Below are 21,025 nucleotides of genomic sequence, written 5' to 3'. Positions count from 1 at the left end.
TTCGAATTAAGGTATGTCCAAGACATTAAGTAAAGAATAGACACTTTATTAATACCCAATGATTACATCAAAGTTTCTTAACCAAAATCTAATCCAAAATAAAAATCAAACTTAGACAAATCATAGTCACTCAATCCGTTTGGTAACTCCAATCAAATATGACCAGGGAAGTAGAGAGGGATGTCGGTGGAGCAAGGCTCTCTTAAGTACCACTAATCTCAATCACTTTCCTAGACATCATACTTCATTGGATGCGCCACTTGAGAAAGAGTTAATACAAAATTGTTATTTATTGATTAAGGCATAATTGCCATTACATAATTCTTGGAAAAATAAAAGACTATTCGAAATAAAAATCTGCAGTATTTTGTCTTCATCGCTAGATTTAAAGTCTTTTTGAACTCGATGTCTTGATCACCATTGATCAAGTACTCCATAAAACATAATGTAGAGGATGCTCTCTTGATTGAGGCGTACTGACGCAATATAAATGATCCCTTGGACCATTGGTGTTGGAATAGTGTTACCATGGCCAAAAGTGGCGCCATGGTGTCCAATCCCCAACCCTTAACATCATGACTCCTTTGGTCATGTATTTGCCAACTTTGGCGATTACCTTCATGAGCATGTTGATCATATCATCCATGGCGACTTCTTCTAGCCATTGAATAGTGCTCATGGTAGCCATCTTAAGGCCTACCATATTTTCCATTCACAAAGTTCATGGCTGTGCCTTTCAACACATGCCATAGCTCCAATTAGCTGATGGAAATTTGTGATCCGTCTTGCGTTTACATGAGTCCAGAATAAATCAGAGGATCTCATAACATAAACAAGGAAGGTATTGAGGGTCCTCTCAATCAATTGTTCTTCTGTGATAGTTTTTCACAGGCTTGCATCAATGTCTGATGCGGAGAGCTTCCGAACAATATTTCATAACTTTGTCAAAGTTAGAGAAGCAGAGATAATTCCATCATGCTTCTAAGTTCGGAAAATTGTGAATGTTGTTAAAACATTCACGAAGCGGTACCCAAAGGTTTCTAGCGTTATCCTCATTCATGTACTCAAACTAGAGTGTCATCTCCACGTGATGCTTCATCAGGGTAAATGTCCTGGAATTATCTATCTCAGTTTGTGAGTCTTGAGCGGTTCCTTTAGAATAGGGCTCTTGGATTGTAGGCAATAAATATCCCGTGCCCGTAGAATCCAATGGAGTAAATCGAGCTCGTTCAAGTTTGATATCCAAAAAGGAGAAACGAGAACGGATTAGTTTCGGAGTCAATGCTTCCACGAAAACTAATATTAAGATTTCCGAGCCTTAATGCTACCAAGAAATCGATTTCCAAGAAATTTGGATTAGACCGAAATAATGATGTTTAATATGGTCAAAAATAGATGCTTGCGGACGCTCTTAGTCCGAAGATTATGAACACTCTTAGTTCATTGATTACGAACGCTCTTAGTTCGAATATTATGAACAATCTTATTCATTGATTAAGAATGCTCTTAGTTCGTTTAGCGTGAATCCCCACAATTCCGCTTATTAAATACTCGAACCCATGTTCGTTTATTTCAAAATCTTGCAGCAAATTCAGGAATTTAAAAGACAAGAAAGCAAGAACTTTAATCTTTAAAAACTTACTTGATGAATTAGGGCTTAAGTCACGCGCGTGTTGATGCAAGCGTGATGGGGCAGAGCTTGCAGCGGTGTCGGATACGCGAGGCAGCAGGGACTGTAGTAGCAGCGTGCATGCAAGGTAGCATTGTTACGGGGCTGCGGGGTTGTTGGGCTGCTGGTGCTTTGAGGGAGCGCTGCTGCGGGGCTGAGAGGCTGCTGGTGCGTTGCAGGAGCGCTGCTGCTAGGCTGCTGGTACGTTTCGGGAGCGCTGCTGCAGGGTGCGAGGCTGCTGGGCTGCTGGTGCGTTGCGGTTAGGGTTGTTGAAATTTGGAGCAAATTCTCTTCTGAACAGCTTCCACTTAGATTGGTGTACAGGTCTCAAAAAAACTCCAATAGGGCAATTTATAGGTCAGATAGAAGAGACATAGGCGAACAACTTTGATGAAGAAAGGATTTTGATCCGAGGTTCTGAACTGGATGTTTCGGGGCTTGCAAACGGACTGATATGCACAGGAACGAGAGGAGAAGGATGCAACGGGCGTGCTGTGATGCTGCAGAGGCAGCAGAGGTGTAAGGGCCTTCCAAGAAGGCTGCAGGGGTAGCGGAGACGCAGGGGCGTGTGGCACGGCAAGTGGAGGCAGCGGTGGCTTAAAGGATTTTCAGGTTTTTGGTTTTTGTGGTTAGGGCTCGTGTTGATAACGTGTTGTAGGAAAATGGAATTGCAGGGAGAATTGCGTATTATTATTGATAATATGAGCCTTTTATATAGGGATTTACAGAGTACATGAAAGGTAATAGAATCCGAACATAACTAGGAAATTTAGAACCTTCTCCTATTACAACTCTAAGACTAAACCTTAGTTTGAAGAGGCACACATGATGTCGACATCCTTCAACATTATGAACGTTCTTGTATTGAGAAATGGCTGGAACAAGGGCATGGTACAAGTCCTAAAATAGAACATACCCTCTCTAGCACCAGTCTCTTACGGAAGTGTGTTCTGCATGCGTAGCCTCATAGCCCAATAGTGTGAGGCAAATTATTGATTGAACCACCAAAAAGACCCATTGCACCCAATAAATCTGTTACCTTTGCTCGCGTGCAGAACGTATCGAAATCCTCATTTGCAAACCGACATCATCAGCAAACCCCGAAGATCAAAGGTGTGTTGGTCTTCTTACCAAGCGTAGTTTACATAGTCGTGTGCCTATATATTGCTGAAGGTAGCTGGTGCAATCTCCTCGTGTTTCTATACAGAACTTGGAGGTAGAATGGTGGACACTGGCTATTCTAGCAGAACTTGCTAGCATTCCGAAGGGAAAACAGCCATTGGAGCTGCCGAGGCAGTGCCGGTTTTGGTTGAAGCTGTTGGTACTGGATCCCAGAACAGAGAACATGCAGCTCTGGTTTTAGTGGACCTTTGATGTGGAGAGCAACAATATTTAGGTCGTGCTCAAGAACTTGGAGTGATGGGTTCATTATTGGATTTGGCACAAAATGGCAGTGGCAGAGGCAAGAAAAAGGCTGCACGGTTTCTTGCGCAAATGAATCGATTAAACTGACAGAGCATATCAATCCTCAAGCATATTGTGCTAGTGAATTTGTAATATTGGAATGTATTATTGTATTAAGCAGTTCAAATTTTTAATACTCTGTTTACGATATTTTATGTTCTCATTTCTCAACATGGTAGATCATCATTTTGGTGTTGTGTTAGAAATGTGAGAAACAATAATATCCCCAAAATAATACGACACTACTACTGTCCATTGTTAGTTTTCTCGTGTTAAATGGAAAAGATCACTCTAGTGGATTTGGCAATATATATATATATATATATATATATATATATATATATATATATATATATATATAAAGCATATACCCAGAGATAATAGCGTACTGATCTTGCCCTAATCACACCAGCCCGGTTGGTTAGTACATTCCAATACGCAATTACCCTATTTTCACTTTTTCTTGGAGTGGTTTTGTCCTCCAAGAAACCCTTCTTGTCATAGCCGTTCCTGAAGAACGGAAAGGCAAGAATGCGATTCTGATTTTTGTTAAATGATATATTATATCATCCAAGAATGCATGGTTATGGATAATTATGACTCATTACCCTGAATTTTTTTTATATTTATATTTTTTTTATGGAATTGAAGTACTTAGCATTGTTTTGCAGCAAATAGTTTCAACTTGCTTCTGCTATGATAGGAACTGCCATTGTTGGGCGATTCGGGAAGTGTCATGTCACATAAATGGTACGTGTATCCTTGACAAACAATTGATCAAGACCCTTCTTCCTCTTTATATCCATAATTCCATAGAAAAGATTGGAATTATTGATCAAACGTGTTCATGCATGCATGTGTATTCTGTTGATGAGATGTAAAAGGAAAAAAAAATGGCGATGATGATCGATAGAAGAAAGTAGTCGTCAATTACAAGATAAGAAAGATCATGAGGGAATTTAATCGTAACAAGATTCGAATTGACAGCCTAAAGAATCCTCTCGCTTAACTCGGAATGGGAGATGTCGCTGAGTTTTCAAAAGTGTACTGTACAGTCTCCACCTTATAAAGTTCTTAGAAACTTCAACCCTTTTTTTTTAGAATCATGTCGGTTCGTTGATTGATCAGCGACATTATACATAACGATCTATCTCAGTTGGACTGATAAAAGAGTTATTACCTAAGTAATTTAACCTTTATAAGGGCAATGAAGCGCATCCAAAACTATCTTACATCACCCATGAAATACTCAAAATTTCATAGGAGATCTGGATACTCTTGGGACATATCTCAGACCTGAGAAACTATGAACTTTTGCCTCATATGAGGAGAAATTCTGACATAATAAAAATAAACATGTTGCCCAAGCCCAATAACTGGCCCTACAGATAAATAACTCCAGCCTATAAACCTAAGAAAAACCCTAGCCCACACCCGCGAGCCGCTGCAACCTTTGCCAATGACATCATCTTCAGCACCACATAAGCAGCTACTGTTAGCATTAAAGCCACCCTTAAGTGTAAGAGGTGCAAGTTATAAAATAGCGGATTAAGTAAGGATGTCTAACCCACAACGATTGGCAAATCCTTTCCTAACTAGGGAAAACCTAAGGAAAACTAGGAAGACTACACATAATTTACAAATTCACACCAAAACTCATTACAAGATATGGCATATGAAGGATGATATGCACAAATGGATAGTGAATTGTGTGTTTGTTTGTTTGAGTATTAGTTGATTGGCTAAACTAAATGCAAAGAAAGTAAACTAATACTAAGTTAAGCTACGGTTGTAGAGAAATGGATGGGAGTTAAGGGGTTTGGATTGTCTACCACTAACAATCCTTGATGCAACAATGCAATTGTATATGAATGATGCTAAGCCTATTGTCTAATTATCCTCTTAGCATCTGCTTAAGACTACTAAAGGCTAAACTCCTTTGATTTTTTCAATTCCAACTAGTTAAGTCTAGAATTAAATACCTGAGAACAAATTCTATTACTGGTTAAGTCTCAATTCATTGTTCCTAGATGCATAAAAATTAGAGTTTAGATAACCAAGAAAGCAAATCAATCCTAGTTCTAGGTGATTTTTACTCAATACTCTCACATGCAAACATGGTATGATTCCATGCCCTTAATGTCTAGAGGTGATTAATCTCAAAACACTAATCATGAGATGACAAATGCATTATACTTAAACTAATCAAATTTAAATATAAGCATCCACTTTTGTATTTAGCATGTGGAGGTGACAACATGAATTTCTTCAAATCATAAACAAAACATCAAGGGTAAATTCCTTCTATGGTACTTTGAGGTATGGCCAATTGGACAATTTGGTATCTAGTCTTTAAAAGAGGACAATTTGATACCTAAACTTAGGCCCTGTTTGACCATTTGGTACTTCTGTTAATTTTTCAGTTAAATGTAAGAATAAAATTGACATTTAGAACCTATTTATAAAAAGAAAATAAATAACATGAGTTTTGTGTGTTGATGACCATCATCTTGGGTCTTCATCATTTCATGGATTCTTCGGGAGCAAAAACGAATGCTTTTGGATTATGTTGAAGATTACATAATTGAATTTTATGTTTAAAAATTTAGTTGTTGTGATTTGAATACCCACAAGACTACTTTCGATGGATCAGACATAACTCGGTGGAGTAGTCTCATGGATGTTCAAATTACGACGACTATATTTCTTAAACATAAGATTTGATTATTTCATCTTCAATATAATCCTAAAGCATGAATTTATACCCATAAAAAAGGTCAACAACCCACCAAACTCATGTTTTTTATTTTGTTTTTATACATATGTTCTAAATATCAATTTTATCCTTACATTAAACTGAAAAGTTAACAGAAAAATCAAAATGTCAAATGGAGCCTCAGTTCAAGTATCAAATTGTCCTTTGTTGAAAACTAGGTACCAAAGTGTTCAATTGGCCATACCTTAGGAACCATAGAAGGAATTTACCCCAACATCAATTACAATCAAGTTTGGCTATGACTTTCAACCCTAACCCTAACAAGTTCATGGTTTGTAATGTTAAGGTGGTTGTGGAATTGATGGGTGGTGGAAGTAGTGGAGATGGAATTTGGTGTTTGGATTTAAGGGAGGTGGAGTTGTAGAGAGAAGATTGAGCTAAAGTGAAGTGAGAATAGGTAAATGGTTAAAGAGATAATGAAGATAATGTATCTTGGATCTTAAAAATCAGCTATGTTCAGAAAGAAAATATGGAAGAGATGATCTTACACCATGGTCTAAATTGGTCCCAAAATGCATGCAGAACTTCAAAAGGACATTATTTGGGGAGAGATTTGAACTTCAAATGGTAGAAAATTACTACTAGCATGGTTCTCTTTGGCTGGACTAGATGTCCTCCATAAGTGGCGACTCACCAGAAAATCTCACAGGAAAAGTTTGCCGGAAAAGTCCAATTTGCATTTTTTCCCGCAAATTCCATGTCTTCTTCTCTTAGCTTCAATTCTTCACATGTCAAGCCTCAAATTGATCATTTTTTTTTCTCTACAAACAAATGGAAATTGATTGAACATAACAAAATAGTATGGATGACAAATCAATTTTCATAGTTTTGGGCTACAATTACGTATGTAAATTGTGACTCAATAGTTGCCAATCAGCCCCTACCACCACTCAACGTCACCAAAAAAGTACAACTACAGCCACCACACGGCACCGCCAGTAACCACAACAACGTAACACACGCCATTAGCAACATAACCAACACCACTTGTCACTGGCCTTGTTGCATAACCACCGCCACCAAAACTGAAATCTTTCCAACATCTCGTTCACGTTCAGCTGCGTCTGCCACCGTCACTATCCGGAGATCAGACATAAACAACAGAACCCACCTCTAACAGACCACTAGAAACCGATGCCCATAACCATCCTTATAATCTCTCGACCCCTATCATCTTCGATCTACCTAGGACCTTCGGAAACGGAGAGCCTCCGTACATCCATTTGTTGTAAGGAATTCGCCAAGACCAGTGAAGGAGAGCCCCGTCACCCTCATCCTCACAATAACCAGAGAAGCGGGAAACTCCACTCCTCCAGTTCAAATTCCAGCACCACCATCATGAATACCTAACCAGACCATCATCCTCTCCAAGAGAATTCTTGTTTGTTTGTTTGTTTTGTGAATGATTCATTAGAAACTTCAACGAGAGAAAAAGAAAATAAATAAATAAAAATTTAAGAGCTAAGATTAATTATTACATGTAATCAATATTTTACGAAGCATAATATGAAATCACTTACTCATAAGTTGAATATGATGCACCCAGATTATTCCAAACTAGGAATTCAATCATTAAAGTTGAAGGTTACTAAACTTACAATTTCCAAGCAAGTAGCATTGGGCCTGGTCACTATTTAGATTGGGGAGAGTGCAATTGGCAACTATTTTTTGCAAACCACACGCCTTTTTTTCTTTTGGTATGCATATATTTTTTGGATAAGTATACATGGAAAAGAGAGTAGGGGAGTGTGGTTTGTACAAAACAGGGTGTCAATTTCATTTTCCTTTAGATTTTATGAGGATTTCCATGATTGGCTGTTTGAGTCAAAAGCATCAGTATTAGCAAGTCACAGCTTAATTGGTTTCCTCGTCTTGTCAAAGTAGTTTCTGATGATTTATCAAAAAAAAAAAAAGTTTCTGATGAGGTTAATTGATAGAATATGTGTAAACAGGCTAAATTCTTTAGAAAAAAGTTCTTTGAAAGTCAATTTTTTATCAATTATCAACAATCTTTCGCCAATAAACCCCAATCATTTAATATTTGTTTCAAATGAAACTCTATTCTCGTGTGTGCATCTAATGTGTTGTTGACGCTCTCATATGTAAGACCTAATTAAGGCGTGAACCTTAAACTCTAAATTCTACTTTTGTGGGTCAATCATATATATACTGTTCAAGTATACAATTGAGCTTTAATTAAAAACTAACTAACAATAAGTGAAGCTAATTGAGACACAGAATTAGTAAATATAATAGATACATACGTACTAGCTAATACTTGACAATAATTTCCAACAATTTTCTGGGGTATACTCTCAACACAAGTATTTCTGAAATGCCAAGATAGATGAACATTAGTCTCAAGTCTCAATCAGTCAGGTTGCAAAGTTCATGTTCAAACCAAAACTATGGTCTATGAATCAAGTACTTAATTGTACTCGCTAATATCAGTTTGTAAATAAGATTGCTTATAGACGAAGCCAGCTTTGGCTTTCCGGTGTCACATATTCTTTCATCCCCTTGCACAACCCCACAGAAAAAGGGAACGTCTATAATATTTAGCGACAAACAGAGTACCAATTAATTTGGGGTCTCCATCTGAGAAAAGGTGATTAAACAGAAAAAAAAAAAAGCAAAAGAAAGCAAGAAAGATCAAAACTCTAGCTTATAATGCTCCTTATTCCTCAGTAAAGCTCAAATAACATAAAAAATGACAAATTGTGAATAGAAGCAGTTTATGCATGCTCTTTATCGTTTCTTAAAGTATATGAGTTAGGCATTAAAGTTGTGAGACAAGTTGTAGATTTTGTGATACTAAAAAGGCAATAAAGATGATAAAATTTGGGGCATACATATTTTCTGTATTGATCGTCTGTCTGTCGTAATTGACTAGTTAGAAGAAAAAGAATCCCATCTATCACAGTAATTTAACATGTCAATATAGATAATAAGACATTATAATGACGTTTTAGCAAATATACACAACCAAAAACCTCTTGGAGAAATTTTCTACCTTTTGTGTTATCACTTTGTTAATCATCCTATCTTCAACTTGATCTTTCTTCTCTATTAAGAATATAATAACTGTTACTCTTTCTTCCTTTTCATGTGAGGATTTTTATCACATGTGCATTCCAATGTGATTCTCTACGCGTTTTGGGTCTTTCTTTTGCATCAAATTATTGGAAGCTCATAATTTGCTTAGTTTGCTTTTCTGTTTTATTTCATTTTTTCAGTCGTTTTTACTACCTCTATGATTGGCCATGAAACATATACATTACCCCAAAACAGCATGATCATAAAGCAATGACATTCATCTTTTACATATATATGTATATCGATCGGTTTAGATAAAATTTGGTTTGAACAGTTCCACTTGTTCAAACTCTTTCGTAAAAGAAACGACCTAAACTCAAACTAAATATATAGCAATTGAGCTTATTAGAAACAGTGAAACACTATCGTATACCATTTGCTTCGAGCTCGAATCTTTCATGGTCTTAAACTTATTTTTTGAACATTTAATTGAGAGAGAGAGAGAGAGAGAGAGAGATAGTGTGTGTGTGTGTGTTAATTTTAAACAACAAGAATAAGAGATGAGATCAAGATATCTCAAGTATAAATCAAAAGTGTGTAATATATATATATATATATATATATATATATATATATATATTATATTCTAGAGAAGACTCCTCACTTTTAAAATCTGAAATTCTCACTATTTTTATACTCTGATTTTAATAATAAAATCAAAAGCTATATATACTCAAGTATAAATCAAAAGAATATAAAATTTGAATACAATGTTTAATATATACTAAAGTATAAATCAAAAGTACGTGTGTGTGTGTGTCTATACATATTTTTGCTCTATATTTTCCATCTTCCTCTATATTTCTCATTTCTAACAATTTCGTCAATGTCAATTAATCAAGAACGCACAACTCCAAAATACTACAAGTAGCACAATGTAAATTCCTAGTTTAAATAAGTAAAAAGATCCGAGTCCTTAACGCTTACATGCCAGAGTATAATATGTGGCATAGAAAATTAGTCATGCATGTAAACTTAATAATCCCTGATCAGTCCGTACAACTCTTACATCAAGAGTTAAATTGATTCCATCTCTTGAGGCGGCGATCCCACTAGAATGGCCCAAACCAATTAGACAGTGATAGGCAATTTGCTTTTAGAGACTGTGTCACGTTCCTCTCTCCATGTCTCAGCTCTGTCTCTCTGTCTTTCTCTCTCCCATCCATGCATGGTGAGAGGAGCAACTAGCTTTTTAGAGAGCACTAATTAAATGATTAAATCACAGTCCAGAGCATCTAATTAAAGGAAAGCTCATATGCGAAGAAATTTCGTCCACTCAAACCCTAAAAATTATAATAAAACAAAAAGAGGGAGAAGGGAATGAATTGAGAGAATGAAAGCAAAATATATATACAAAAGCCAGCCTCTCCCTCCTCTTTCCTTGCTTTCTTCCCTCTAGCTTTCTCTTTTCTCTTTCTCTCTTTGCTCTGGTATTCCCTCGGTGTGATTCTCCACCATATTTCCTAAAGACCCATCAAATTTACTTTTTAAAAGAAGGAGAAAAAAAGATCAAACACCATGGTTTTCTCATCTATTCCAGTCTATTTAGATCCTCCCAATTGGCACCAGGTGAGGTTTATTTCTCTCCAAATTTCCATCAATAGCTTCTTCACCAAAATAGAAAAGGGAAATTTTTAAAAGTAAATTTAAAGATAATTATTCCTATTCGTTTGTGATATCTTTGTATGAATATACCAGAAATATTTCTTTCTTTTCTTCCCCTCATAGTTAATTTATACTCTCCATGGATCTAATTTTATCTTTTGCAGCAACCAAATCATCCCCTAGGAAGTGGAAGTACCGAAAATCATCCACAGCTTCCACCACTGCCTCCACGGCAGTTCGGCACTCATGTCGGCGGCTGTGGTGGTACTGATGGTAGTGGTGGAAGTGGTACGGGATCCATCAGACCCAACTCCATGGCTGATCGAGCCCGGCTAGCCAAGATGCCACAACCAGAGACCGCACTCAAGTGTCCACGGTGCGAGTCCACCAACACCAAGTTCTGCTACTTCAACAACTACAGCCTCTCTCAGCCTCGCCACTTCTGCAAGACGTGCCGCCGTTACTGGACAAGAGGGGGTGCCCTTAGAAATGTTCCGGTGGGAGGAGGGTGCCGAAGAAACAAGAAGAGCAAAACCAGCAGCAGCAGCCGCTCCAAGTCTCCAGTATCAGCCAGTTCCACTGAGAATCAGCAGATGAGGCAAACAGGTTCTAACCCGACCGGTTTGATTAGTCATTTGTCGCAACCACAGACTCAGTCACTTCCTTTCCTGGAGTCGATACAGAATCTTAGTCGTTACGGTGGTGCTGGGAACATGGCATTAAACAGCTTCAATGAGATCCAGCAAGCTCAAGCTCAGAGTACTGATCACATGGGATTTCAGATAGGAGCTGGGAATAATTTGATGAACTTATCTGGTGGGTTGGGAATGGATCAGTGGCGAAATTTGCAGCAAATTCCTTTCTTGGGTAGTACTGGCTTTGACTTATCATCAACAACAGGCTTATACCCATTTCAAAATACTACTGAAGGAGTTGATCAAGACAGTCAGCTAAGGACTGCTAATTCTAGGGTTACTACTCATCAGGTGCCTCCTGTAAAAGTTGAAGATCACAACCATGGGGTGAGTTTGACTAGACCCTTTTTGGGTATTTCAGGGAATAACAATAACAACAACAATAATAACAACAACGACAACAACAATCAGTTCTGGGGCGGAAATGCGTGGACGGATATATCAGGTACTCTCAACTCGTCTTCCACAAGCCATCTCTTATAAGCACCATCAAGGGTTAACCTTGGCCTAGTACTAGTTGCAAGTTCAAATCCGAGAAACACTGTACAAGCAGAGATGGTGATGAATCGCAAGAAACCCTTTAGCTCATCTTTTGATGATTAGAGGAGGGATGGGTGATCCAAGAAATGGGTAGGCTTAATTTGTTCTACTTTGTATTTTCTTTTGTTTTTCTTAACAATTTGCTTGAGTACTTATTATGCTTCATGCATGCATCCTACTATCCTGTATTGTAGGTTTTTAATTCAATATGTTTGCAATTGGTCCTTATGTGTGTATCATATACTATGTTGATGGTTGTATCTGATACAAGCTATGAGCTCGATCAGTTTCATTTCATTTCATGTGGTACCTCTCTTTAAATTCTTTATCTTCAGGCACATGAATTAATATGTACACATTGCATGCAATACGATTAGAAACCAAAGTGCACAATTTTTGGTTTTCATATTAAACTACCGTATATATTGCTTGACATAATATGAAGTTATTGAAGAACTTCAGTATTCAATAGAGTTCTTTGGCTTCTAATAATTACTAATTAGCTAGTTATTCCTATTATTCATATGATCTTCATACTGAAGTTTACTAAGATCAAGCTTCCAAATTTCATTGTGTGCCTGATTTTGCATTATTCCACCCACTTAGGATCTCACTTTGGTCTGATTTTGCAATATTTGTCTGTAAAAGAAATGCCTTTAAGTAATATTTCACCAGCATGCCCTCTTCAATGGTATCTCTGATCTCTGGAAAATAAATGAAGGGAAAAGTGATGTGTCATGGGGAGACTTGAGAGGGACACTCACTCCATTCCCCACATTTTCCCCCATTCCTCCATATGTGGCAAAATTTGGAATTCCAAGAAAGCTTCTTGCTCCCTTTCAAAAAGAAAGCTTCTTGCTCATATTTATTGTGAGATCCATTCACTGAGATGTGAATTTGTTTTTCAGTTTTCACCTTCCCAAAGATAACTGTTTACCACATTTAGGTTTGTCTATCGGAGAGAGTGTGTCATGGGGAAGAGAGAGAAAAAGAGAGAGATCATCATCATGCATATAAAACGGTACTAGACAATAATGATTTTGTAATAATAAGGATGATGATAAGAGTGGAAGTACTCGTTTGTTTTACATGGGGAGTGTGAAAGTGAAAGTTGAACTGTTGAAGTGAAAGCCAACAACAATATTGTGGGAAAAAGCCAAATATCCCACTGAAAACCATGCATGCAACTTCCATTCTCAACCAAACCCAAGAGAGCAAAGTATTCTAGGATTTTGTTAAGGAATTGTGCGTGAGCCATAATGACAAAACCCTAGGGTCAAAAGAAGTGACAGGCCTTTTAACACTTCAAAGAATTCATGGCTCCCCCAACTTGCTCATTCTTTTCAAATTGAATCAAGAAAATAGAGTTTTTATTATTTTATCCAAAGGAGCAGAAAACTATTCAGGCTATTCTAAATTTGTTATCCGATCGAGTCTCTAAACGGGCACAAATAATCACATAACATTATGGGGTGTGATTTGCAAGTATAACGGAATCATGCACATCCTGTGTGTTTTTCAAAGTTATGGAGTAACGTATTCACAGAACTGTTTAAAAGAGACTGCAGAATGAGCGGGTGTATAGATATCCAGTTAGTTTGCAAAGTTATGGCAAACTGTCAAAAAGAAAATGTAGAATGGGTGGCGCACTGCAATCATGTAAGCATTGAGTGTCACATTGTTATTCACTTATTTATTTGCTTCATTAGTTATGTGGCATTTATCTGCCATCGGATTTCTTTCTACAGTTTAGATTCAAATCTAGCACACTATAACACCATTTTCATAGTATCAGATCCATGCCCAGGTAGCAGTACCCTAGGGAAAGAACATATAATGTATATACTCCGTTGAGATCTTCCTCCAGACTTATAATAATTACATGTTAGTAATGTAACCGAAAAGGGGTTGGTCATCTTATAAAAAGAGGAGGAATCAAGGGTTTTGCTTTTGCAAGAACCAATTAGTTAAGGCTGCCTAGCAATGGACGAATAAAGCAATCAAACCAGAACTGCACAGAAGCAAAAAAGCACATACACAATAAACACATACTATATCACTCTCTCTCTCTCTCTCTTTGTGGATGATATCACTGTCATCGGAACTGGACTGGGAAAACAGTTATTGTGAGTCGAAAATGGCCAATGCAATATGGGTGGCAAAGGGAAAAGCAAACGAAGTAAAAGAGGAATGGTTGCTGTTCATGACCGGCCCTTCTCAGTACTGATTCAGGTACGAAAATGGAAGAGAGCAATATAATCAATCAAAAGCTAATTCAAACAAACAAAGTAATATGGCTCGGAAATCCAAGAGCTGATGATCAATTATGTTCATTTTGTTGACCCACTCATGGATAAGCGTGAAATGCTCCCTCTTTTTCTCTCATCTCTCTCTGTGTTAGTTTTTCTATTCGCTGCTTTTCAGTACTCTCTCTCTCTCTCTCTGTACAGCGTTTATGTTTGTTGAAGTAAGCAAATGGGCCTGAGTTCTAATTTTTTCCCTTTTCGCTTTATTCCTCTTTATCACCTTCTGATCTTCTGCTTCTTCCAAATGGACCATACTTAATAATTTGCATTTCTTTTTAAATTTGTTCTTCTTGACCTTCTTTTTAGTGCAGTCTCCGAAACATTTTCGGAGCGGATTAACTAGTTATTTACTTTGGAGCTGCATGTGCAGTTTGAGTTGTCGGTGGTGCTAGGTTTTTGTTGCCAGAAATTAACTACACAAAATTTTTCAAACAGTCCAAAGTCCAAACTACTGCTCTTGTGATTATCTATGCCAAAAATCAGCAATAATGAAAAGCGTCCGCGTCATCCAAAATGAATTTATATAGATGAATACAACATATTAAGAGGAGTGAATATTTGCGTCCCTTTTTGGGACAAACCACATCCCGGCCCCTCTTATACATTTTATGTTTGTTTTTACTTTCTACAATGCAGATGTGCATGAAAAAAAAAAAAAAAAAGGAAGGGGAGGGGAGGGGGTGGTTTAAAAAATGGGTACCAATTTCACCCCTCATCTATCAAATAGAGCAATAATCAAAAGGGAGTGAAATTCACACTCCGTATTTTACAATTCACACTCTATGTTTCCTTTTTTAGTATTTTTTTCTTTTTGTAATGTAGATTGTATAATATGTGATGTAAGATACTAAAAAATGAAAAATTGAGTATGAACTGTAAAATTAGGAGTATAAATTTCATTCCGCTAATCAAATGGTGAAATGGTTTTCGATTTGTCTACTTTTTGTTTTGTACGAGAGTGGTTATGGACCTCTTTATATATTAAAGATGTTTGAACAATTTGAATACTATCAATTTCAGTTCAATAATGTAACCATTAGAATGCATTATGTGTAGAACTTAGACAATCAAACAATTTCAAATTTTATCAAAAAATTTGGGACGATTGACTTTTGAAAGACTTAAAGAAAAGAACAATTATGGTTGTTGAACTACACTGCAAAATAGTAGAAAAAGGTGGATTTTCACACATTCACTCTAGAAAAAAAAACTATTATCACAAGTATTGAGCTTATAATCTCAACCCTCAATCATCTCGATCATTTCACTAGAGTTACATACGGGAGACTGTTTTCATGTTTTACTTTTTATCTTTGTGCATGATATGAAATGGGTAGAACATATGTTAAGTTCATGGATGTATACAAATTATACAGGTACAAGAGAGTGAAAGAGTGATTCGCCTACAACCTGCTAGGGTGAAAGCCGAAAGGTAGAACAAAAGTGGATCTCTACTATCTAGATTCGCAGCTTGTAAACTATTGCCAAAAAGAAAAAGAAAAAAATTATTACCCAGCTAAAGTAAGTAAGAAATTGCTTTCACTTTTAAAAATAAGGAAACTCAAATTTTACACTAAACTGACGCCTAAAAAATTGTTACAATAGACTACAACCACATTAAAACCTGAACCCCAAAAACCTGGTGCTACAAAAACTCCAAACAAATTTCATTCCGCATTAGAAACTTTTTTTTTTTTTTTTTTTTTTTTGTGGGGGGGTGGGGGGGTGGTAGAGGGCCCATCAGATGTTATTATTGATGGAAGCATTAGAAACTTTTATATGTGCATAATTTGACCAAATCACTAGATCATCTTTTACATGATCTCTAATTTGGAATGCTACAGTTCATGGGCTTCTAATAATGGACAGATATTGTGGGAGTGGGGTTCTTGTACATTCTTGAATTTAAGAAAGCATGGGATGATGGCGCCACGGTAGTCCAATGAGGCAACAGATACGACGATCAATCAATCTTTTTCCATCAGATGCCAATGGTCGGAGGTCCTACTGCCATGTCATGCACTATTAGGTTCTACGGCCAACTTTCTATTTTCTAACAATAATATTCTCTAGAATATAGTGGGTAATCAGCTTCTTAGGGAGTACGATTAAACTGTTAGGTCTTTGGTTGCGTTATCTGCGGACTTTATTAATAGTATCTCAAACTCTGCTTCCGTTAATGTTTTGTTTAACAAAAAAATGGGCGAGTTGTACAGAATTTCTATAAACTATTGTAGGTGAAAAAGATATATTTCGGTTTCATAAATTTAGAAATTAAATCCTATGAACCTTTTGAATTCAGTATCATAAAATAATTAACCCATTTACATCCCTACTTGAGCAGGGGCGGATCCAGGATTGAAACCTTGGACGGACTTGGATTTCTTAAACAAAAAAAAAAAATTATATATATATATATATATATATTATGGAGAATCTCGACGGTGCGAGAAAATTTTATTAATTTTAAAAAATGTACACCTAGTCAGGGGGGACGTAGCGAGCCTTATCCCTCAAATGCGCGTCTTACCCCTCAAATGCATATCTATACAAAACTAAAAAACAAAATCACTTAATCCCTTTGTGTTCCAATTTGTAGTTCCACTTAATAGAATCATAGTGCCATTCATTTTATCATATCCAACCTACCAAGGACAAGATACATATTAACTTCTACCTCTACTGGAATGTTTGCAGTAGAAAGTATTGTAAAGTGAAAACTGATAAGATCATACTGGATTACTGGTAGCCCCAAATAATTGTCCAATTTGGAATATCAAACAAGTGCAGCTAAAAAAAGCAGCAAATTGGTTGGTTCAATGAAACCGCTTGACACAAACCCATTTCATACAATCATACCTCCATTTATATAGTCAAGTTCTCCAGTCGTCAGACCCACTTAATCAATTAATCAAACATTCAAACCCACTTACCCACGTCAATTAAACATTTAAACCCACTTACCCACATCAATTAAACAATAAAATGATAAATTGCAGATTTGCAAAACAAGGAGAAGGAGAGAACGCTCAACGCTGCATACCAGATTTCCAAACCAAGAGAATTTGACCGCAAGTCCGCAACCTTCATTCTTCAATCCACGAAATCTTCAATCCAATACAACCTACGAACATGAATTTCACATCAATCCTTAAACCCTATAAATTGCCCCAAATTAGATTGATTCAATTAAACAAAATCTTACATTGAATCATTGCCCCAAATTGATGTTGATGTCTTGATCTCTGAGAGAAGTGGAGAAGCCGAGAATGCTAGAGCTGCAGAAGTTTAGAGGAGGAGGAGGAGGACTGGAGGAGCCGAGGAGAGACGATTAGACGAACTGGAGGCTGGAGAGTAGTCGAAGACTCGAAGTCGACTAGTCGAGTGAATTGGAGTGGGTTTAGGAATTAAGACTGGCTTGGTCTAGACAATACCCAATTAAAGAAAAAAAAGTATACATTTAATTTTTTTTTTTTAAGCCCAAATTCTCGGACGGGCTGGAGCCCGCCCCACTTATAGTGTAGATCCGCCCCTGTTAACTCGAGGTCTTAAGTAGAATTTAAAGAATGATTGTCATTGGATAGCGACCAAGTCTAAACGATTGATAATCACCATTTTAACTATATATATATATATATATATCATTCCTTCTTGACTAAGGATGTCATTATCTCATCTTACGAACGGATTTCAAGTTTTTGACCACTATTAGATCATATATTCACATCTTAACCGTTTAATTTTTAGGTCCTAATGTATAGATCATCTTGGCAAAATTTCAGCCACATTGATTATCGTTAAGGCATTCAAAACTGCAATTTACAATAATGAACACGCACTGTTCCGGTTCGACAGATTCGGTTCGTTCATTGGTTTAATCGAGTTCGATACCTTAACGATCATCATTTTCGTTGAAAATTTGCAGAAATGATCTATACATTATGACTTAAAAACTGAATGGTTAAAATGTGAATATGTGATCGAAAAGTGGTCAAAAACTGAAAATATTTTCCTAAGGCTAAGGTAAGGATATCCTTACCTGAGAATGACTATCAATAGAGGATGTCCTTAAACTCTTAAAGTAAGGATGTGTTTATTTTTAGGATGTATTTTAATAATCACAACCACACATTCTTTAGTTACCTACACACATATGAATCCTACAAAAAATTAGCCAAATCGGAAAACGTTAACCATTTGATTAGCACAATGTTCATTTTAATTTTATCTAACGGATTACATTTATTTACACAATTTTTAATGATCAAATAATTATGGATTTGGTTGATTTTTTGTAGAATCTGTCCAACTTGAACCGTACTATCTTTAAGGCAGTTATCAATGCCTTAACGATCATCAATTTGGCTGAAATTTGCAGAGATGATCTATACATTAATACCTCAAAACTGAACGGTCGAGATGTGGATATGTGACTGAAAAGTAACCATAAACTCTAAATGCGCACTTTAATTTCAAAGCGAAGTTTCGCTCTAAATAGAATATGTGTGTATTACTTATTTTTTTCAATTTTAATTTGTGTAATTAATTGGTGATCATTTCTGTGCTTCATATGAATAAACAAAAACAACACCAGCTAGTACCCTAATGCTAAACAGACCTCTACCTCGCCAAAAGATTTCACTTAATTAGTGATGGTGGATTCAGTTTAAATTACTTTATTCATCAGTAACTTTTCATTATCTAAATTCTAATCTGTGTATGTACTATTTTAAGTTAGGGGTAATTCCCGCATACCCAAAAATCCTTGGTATTTTTCCCAACTGCCCAACACTTTGGTATTTCACTATTGACAAAAGTCAAAGACTAACAGGGATAGTTTTAACAAACAAATGCCATCTGTATCCTATGTTGACCTTAGATTCTTCTACCGTTCTATTCAGTCAAAAGGAAACAACAAAAAACATTAAAACAAAAACAAGACTAGCCTTTAACATGCCACATTTCGCCTAACGACTTCCTGTCTAAACGGCTACTCACAGGGCGGAATCACTGCTGCTTGTCCTAATTTTTCTGTTTTAAAACTGATTCTTTTGGCTGAACAGTAAAGCTTTAGAACTTTAGCTTTCCATGGGATGCATGCATTCGAATGTTCAAACTTTGACATAGTAAACTATGCATGATAAAGATGATTACAAAATGTAAAGATAAAAACATTCTATAAATTAAAGAAGTGGGTGAACATCCATCTGAATTTATTTATTCAAATATACATATAAAACCTTAAACAATCAGAGCCTCATTCTCAGGTAAACAGCAAAAGCTGTTTAGCTATCCATAAGAATGAGACCAGTTACTTACTTGTAATGGAAGCTCACTACTTCACACCTAGATAGGAAGGGAAGCACACTGCTATTCTACTATTTTATTATCAGAGGAGTTTTTCTGATCTAATTTTCGAATTCTGAGCTATTTTTCGAATTCTGATCTATTTTCGAATTTTTCGAATCTTCGAATTTTTCGAATTTTCTAATCCTCGAATTTTTCGAATGCCTTCTAAGAGAAGCTGAAGCTCCTTATATAGGGAGCGGAACTCAAACTAGAATTCAAAATACAAAAATGTACAGGACAACTCCGTGACTTCTGCTTTTCGTAGTGCTCCTGCTGGTGGAGGTCGGTCAGGGAAAAGCAAAAGGAAAAAGTGAAATGTTTTTCACTTAACCTTTTCTTTTTGAAAAGGAAAAAGCAAAAGTAGCTTTAGAAAAGTCTAAAGTTCTACAGTTGCTATTTTGGTGCTGATTCTTCACCTGTAGCTTCACATGTTCTCGTCCGTTTCAGAATGGTGGCCAAAGACAAAGGAGTTGTTGTCTGTCTGGGCCATGCGAGTTGTTGTTGCATTATCCTCGACGTCTGTATCAACATACATCTTGTAGTGGTTGTCATTTTCAAGCTTTTCCACCCAACGCATGCATGCCATTGTCGAGTCTATCTCTTTTCTGGTTAGAGATAGGAATGTATCGCTGCTGACTACGTCAGGATGATCGTAAGCAGTGATAATTGTCTTTTCTCCTGCTGCCAGGAATGTGTTGTTGATGTCTTCAGAGATGATCTTTTTGATGTAGTCAAGAGCCATGGCCTTCATCCAGGGAATGCTAGAATTTGGTTGGCCGTTGTATGCTACACAGGCTGGTTGAAGATATCTTCTTTGAATAATTCTCACATAATGATATGGAGGAATATATTCAACTTCACCATCTGTCTTCTGGATCCATTCAGGAGGTGTGGATCTGAACTTCAGACGAAGCATACAGTTGTCTTTTCTGATGTTCTTGACCGTGTTGACAATAATAGGCGGCAAGCCTCTCAGATCATCATTAGTTTTAGTCCATAAATTATGGACAAAACCATTTTCAACAAGCCATAGCTTGTGTTCTTGAGGATGTTCACTCTGAACATTTACCAGGTATCTTCCAACATATGGTCCTGAGACAATAAAGAGGGTTGGAGGAACTAGGTTTTCTGAATTGTGCCTTCCTATCAGATCATGGAATTCATACCAATCTGATTCATTGAGTGCTATGATAGGGACCCTAGCACTTTCTGGACTTTCAAGGAAGGATAGTTTTTCTTTCCTTACAGCACTCTGCTGTGTATGAAGCTCTTCACCTTGTGGTCTACCATTCTCGTAGAGTTCTTCAGCTAATGCAAACAGAGCTGGGAACATTAATCCACTGCTTCTTTCTTGAAAGGCAAATAAGAGATTGTCCAGGATTGCCTTCTGGTGATACGCTAGTCTCCTGCCAGTTCTGAACACAGGAGTATCAAAAGTTCTTAATTCGTAATTAAAAACATTTATAACTCCACTAGGAGTTGGTCTGCTTTTTGGCAAAGCAGCAGCCGTCAACGGTCTTGATGT

General features: G+C 36.7%; 1 protein-coding gene across 2 annotated transcripts; it reads left to right on the top strand.

Annotated features, from left to right (window-relative positions):
- The first annotated feature begins 10,342 nt into the window (after positions 1-10,342).
- Positions 10,343-12,142, top strand: LOC112165699 (dof zinc finger protein DOF3.6). 2 transcript variants are annotated; one of them, XM_024302307.2, is made up of 2 exons: positions 10,343-10,574; positions 10,775-12,142. In XM_024302307.2, exons 1-2 carry the CDS (start codon positions 10,524-10,526, stop codon positions 11,786-11,788), a joined length of 1,065 nt encoding a protein of 354 aa, XP_024158075.1. In that variant the 5' UTR covers positions 10,343-10,523; the 3' UTR covers positions 11,789-12,142. The 2 variants fall into 2 exon arrangements, with proteins under 2 accessions (XP_024158075.1, XP_024158076.1); XM_024302308.2 differs by lacking the exon at positions 10,343-10,574 and adding an exon at positions 10,581-10,645.
- The last annotated feature ends 8,883 nt before the right edge of the window (positions 12,143-21,025 follow it).

Source organism: Rosa chinensis, chromosome 5 (assembly GCF_002994745.2).
Source record: "Rosa chinensis cultivar Old Blush chromosome 5, RchiOBHm-V2, whole genome shotgun sequence".
NCBI lineage: Eukaryota > Viridiplantae > Streptophyta > Magnoliopsida > Rosales > Rosaceae > Rosa > Rosa chinensis.
The sequence above is the reverse complement of the archived record's forward strand: the minus strand, read 5'-3'. Positions and strand labels throughout refer to the sequence as shown.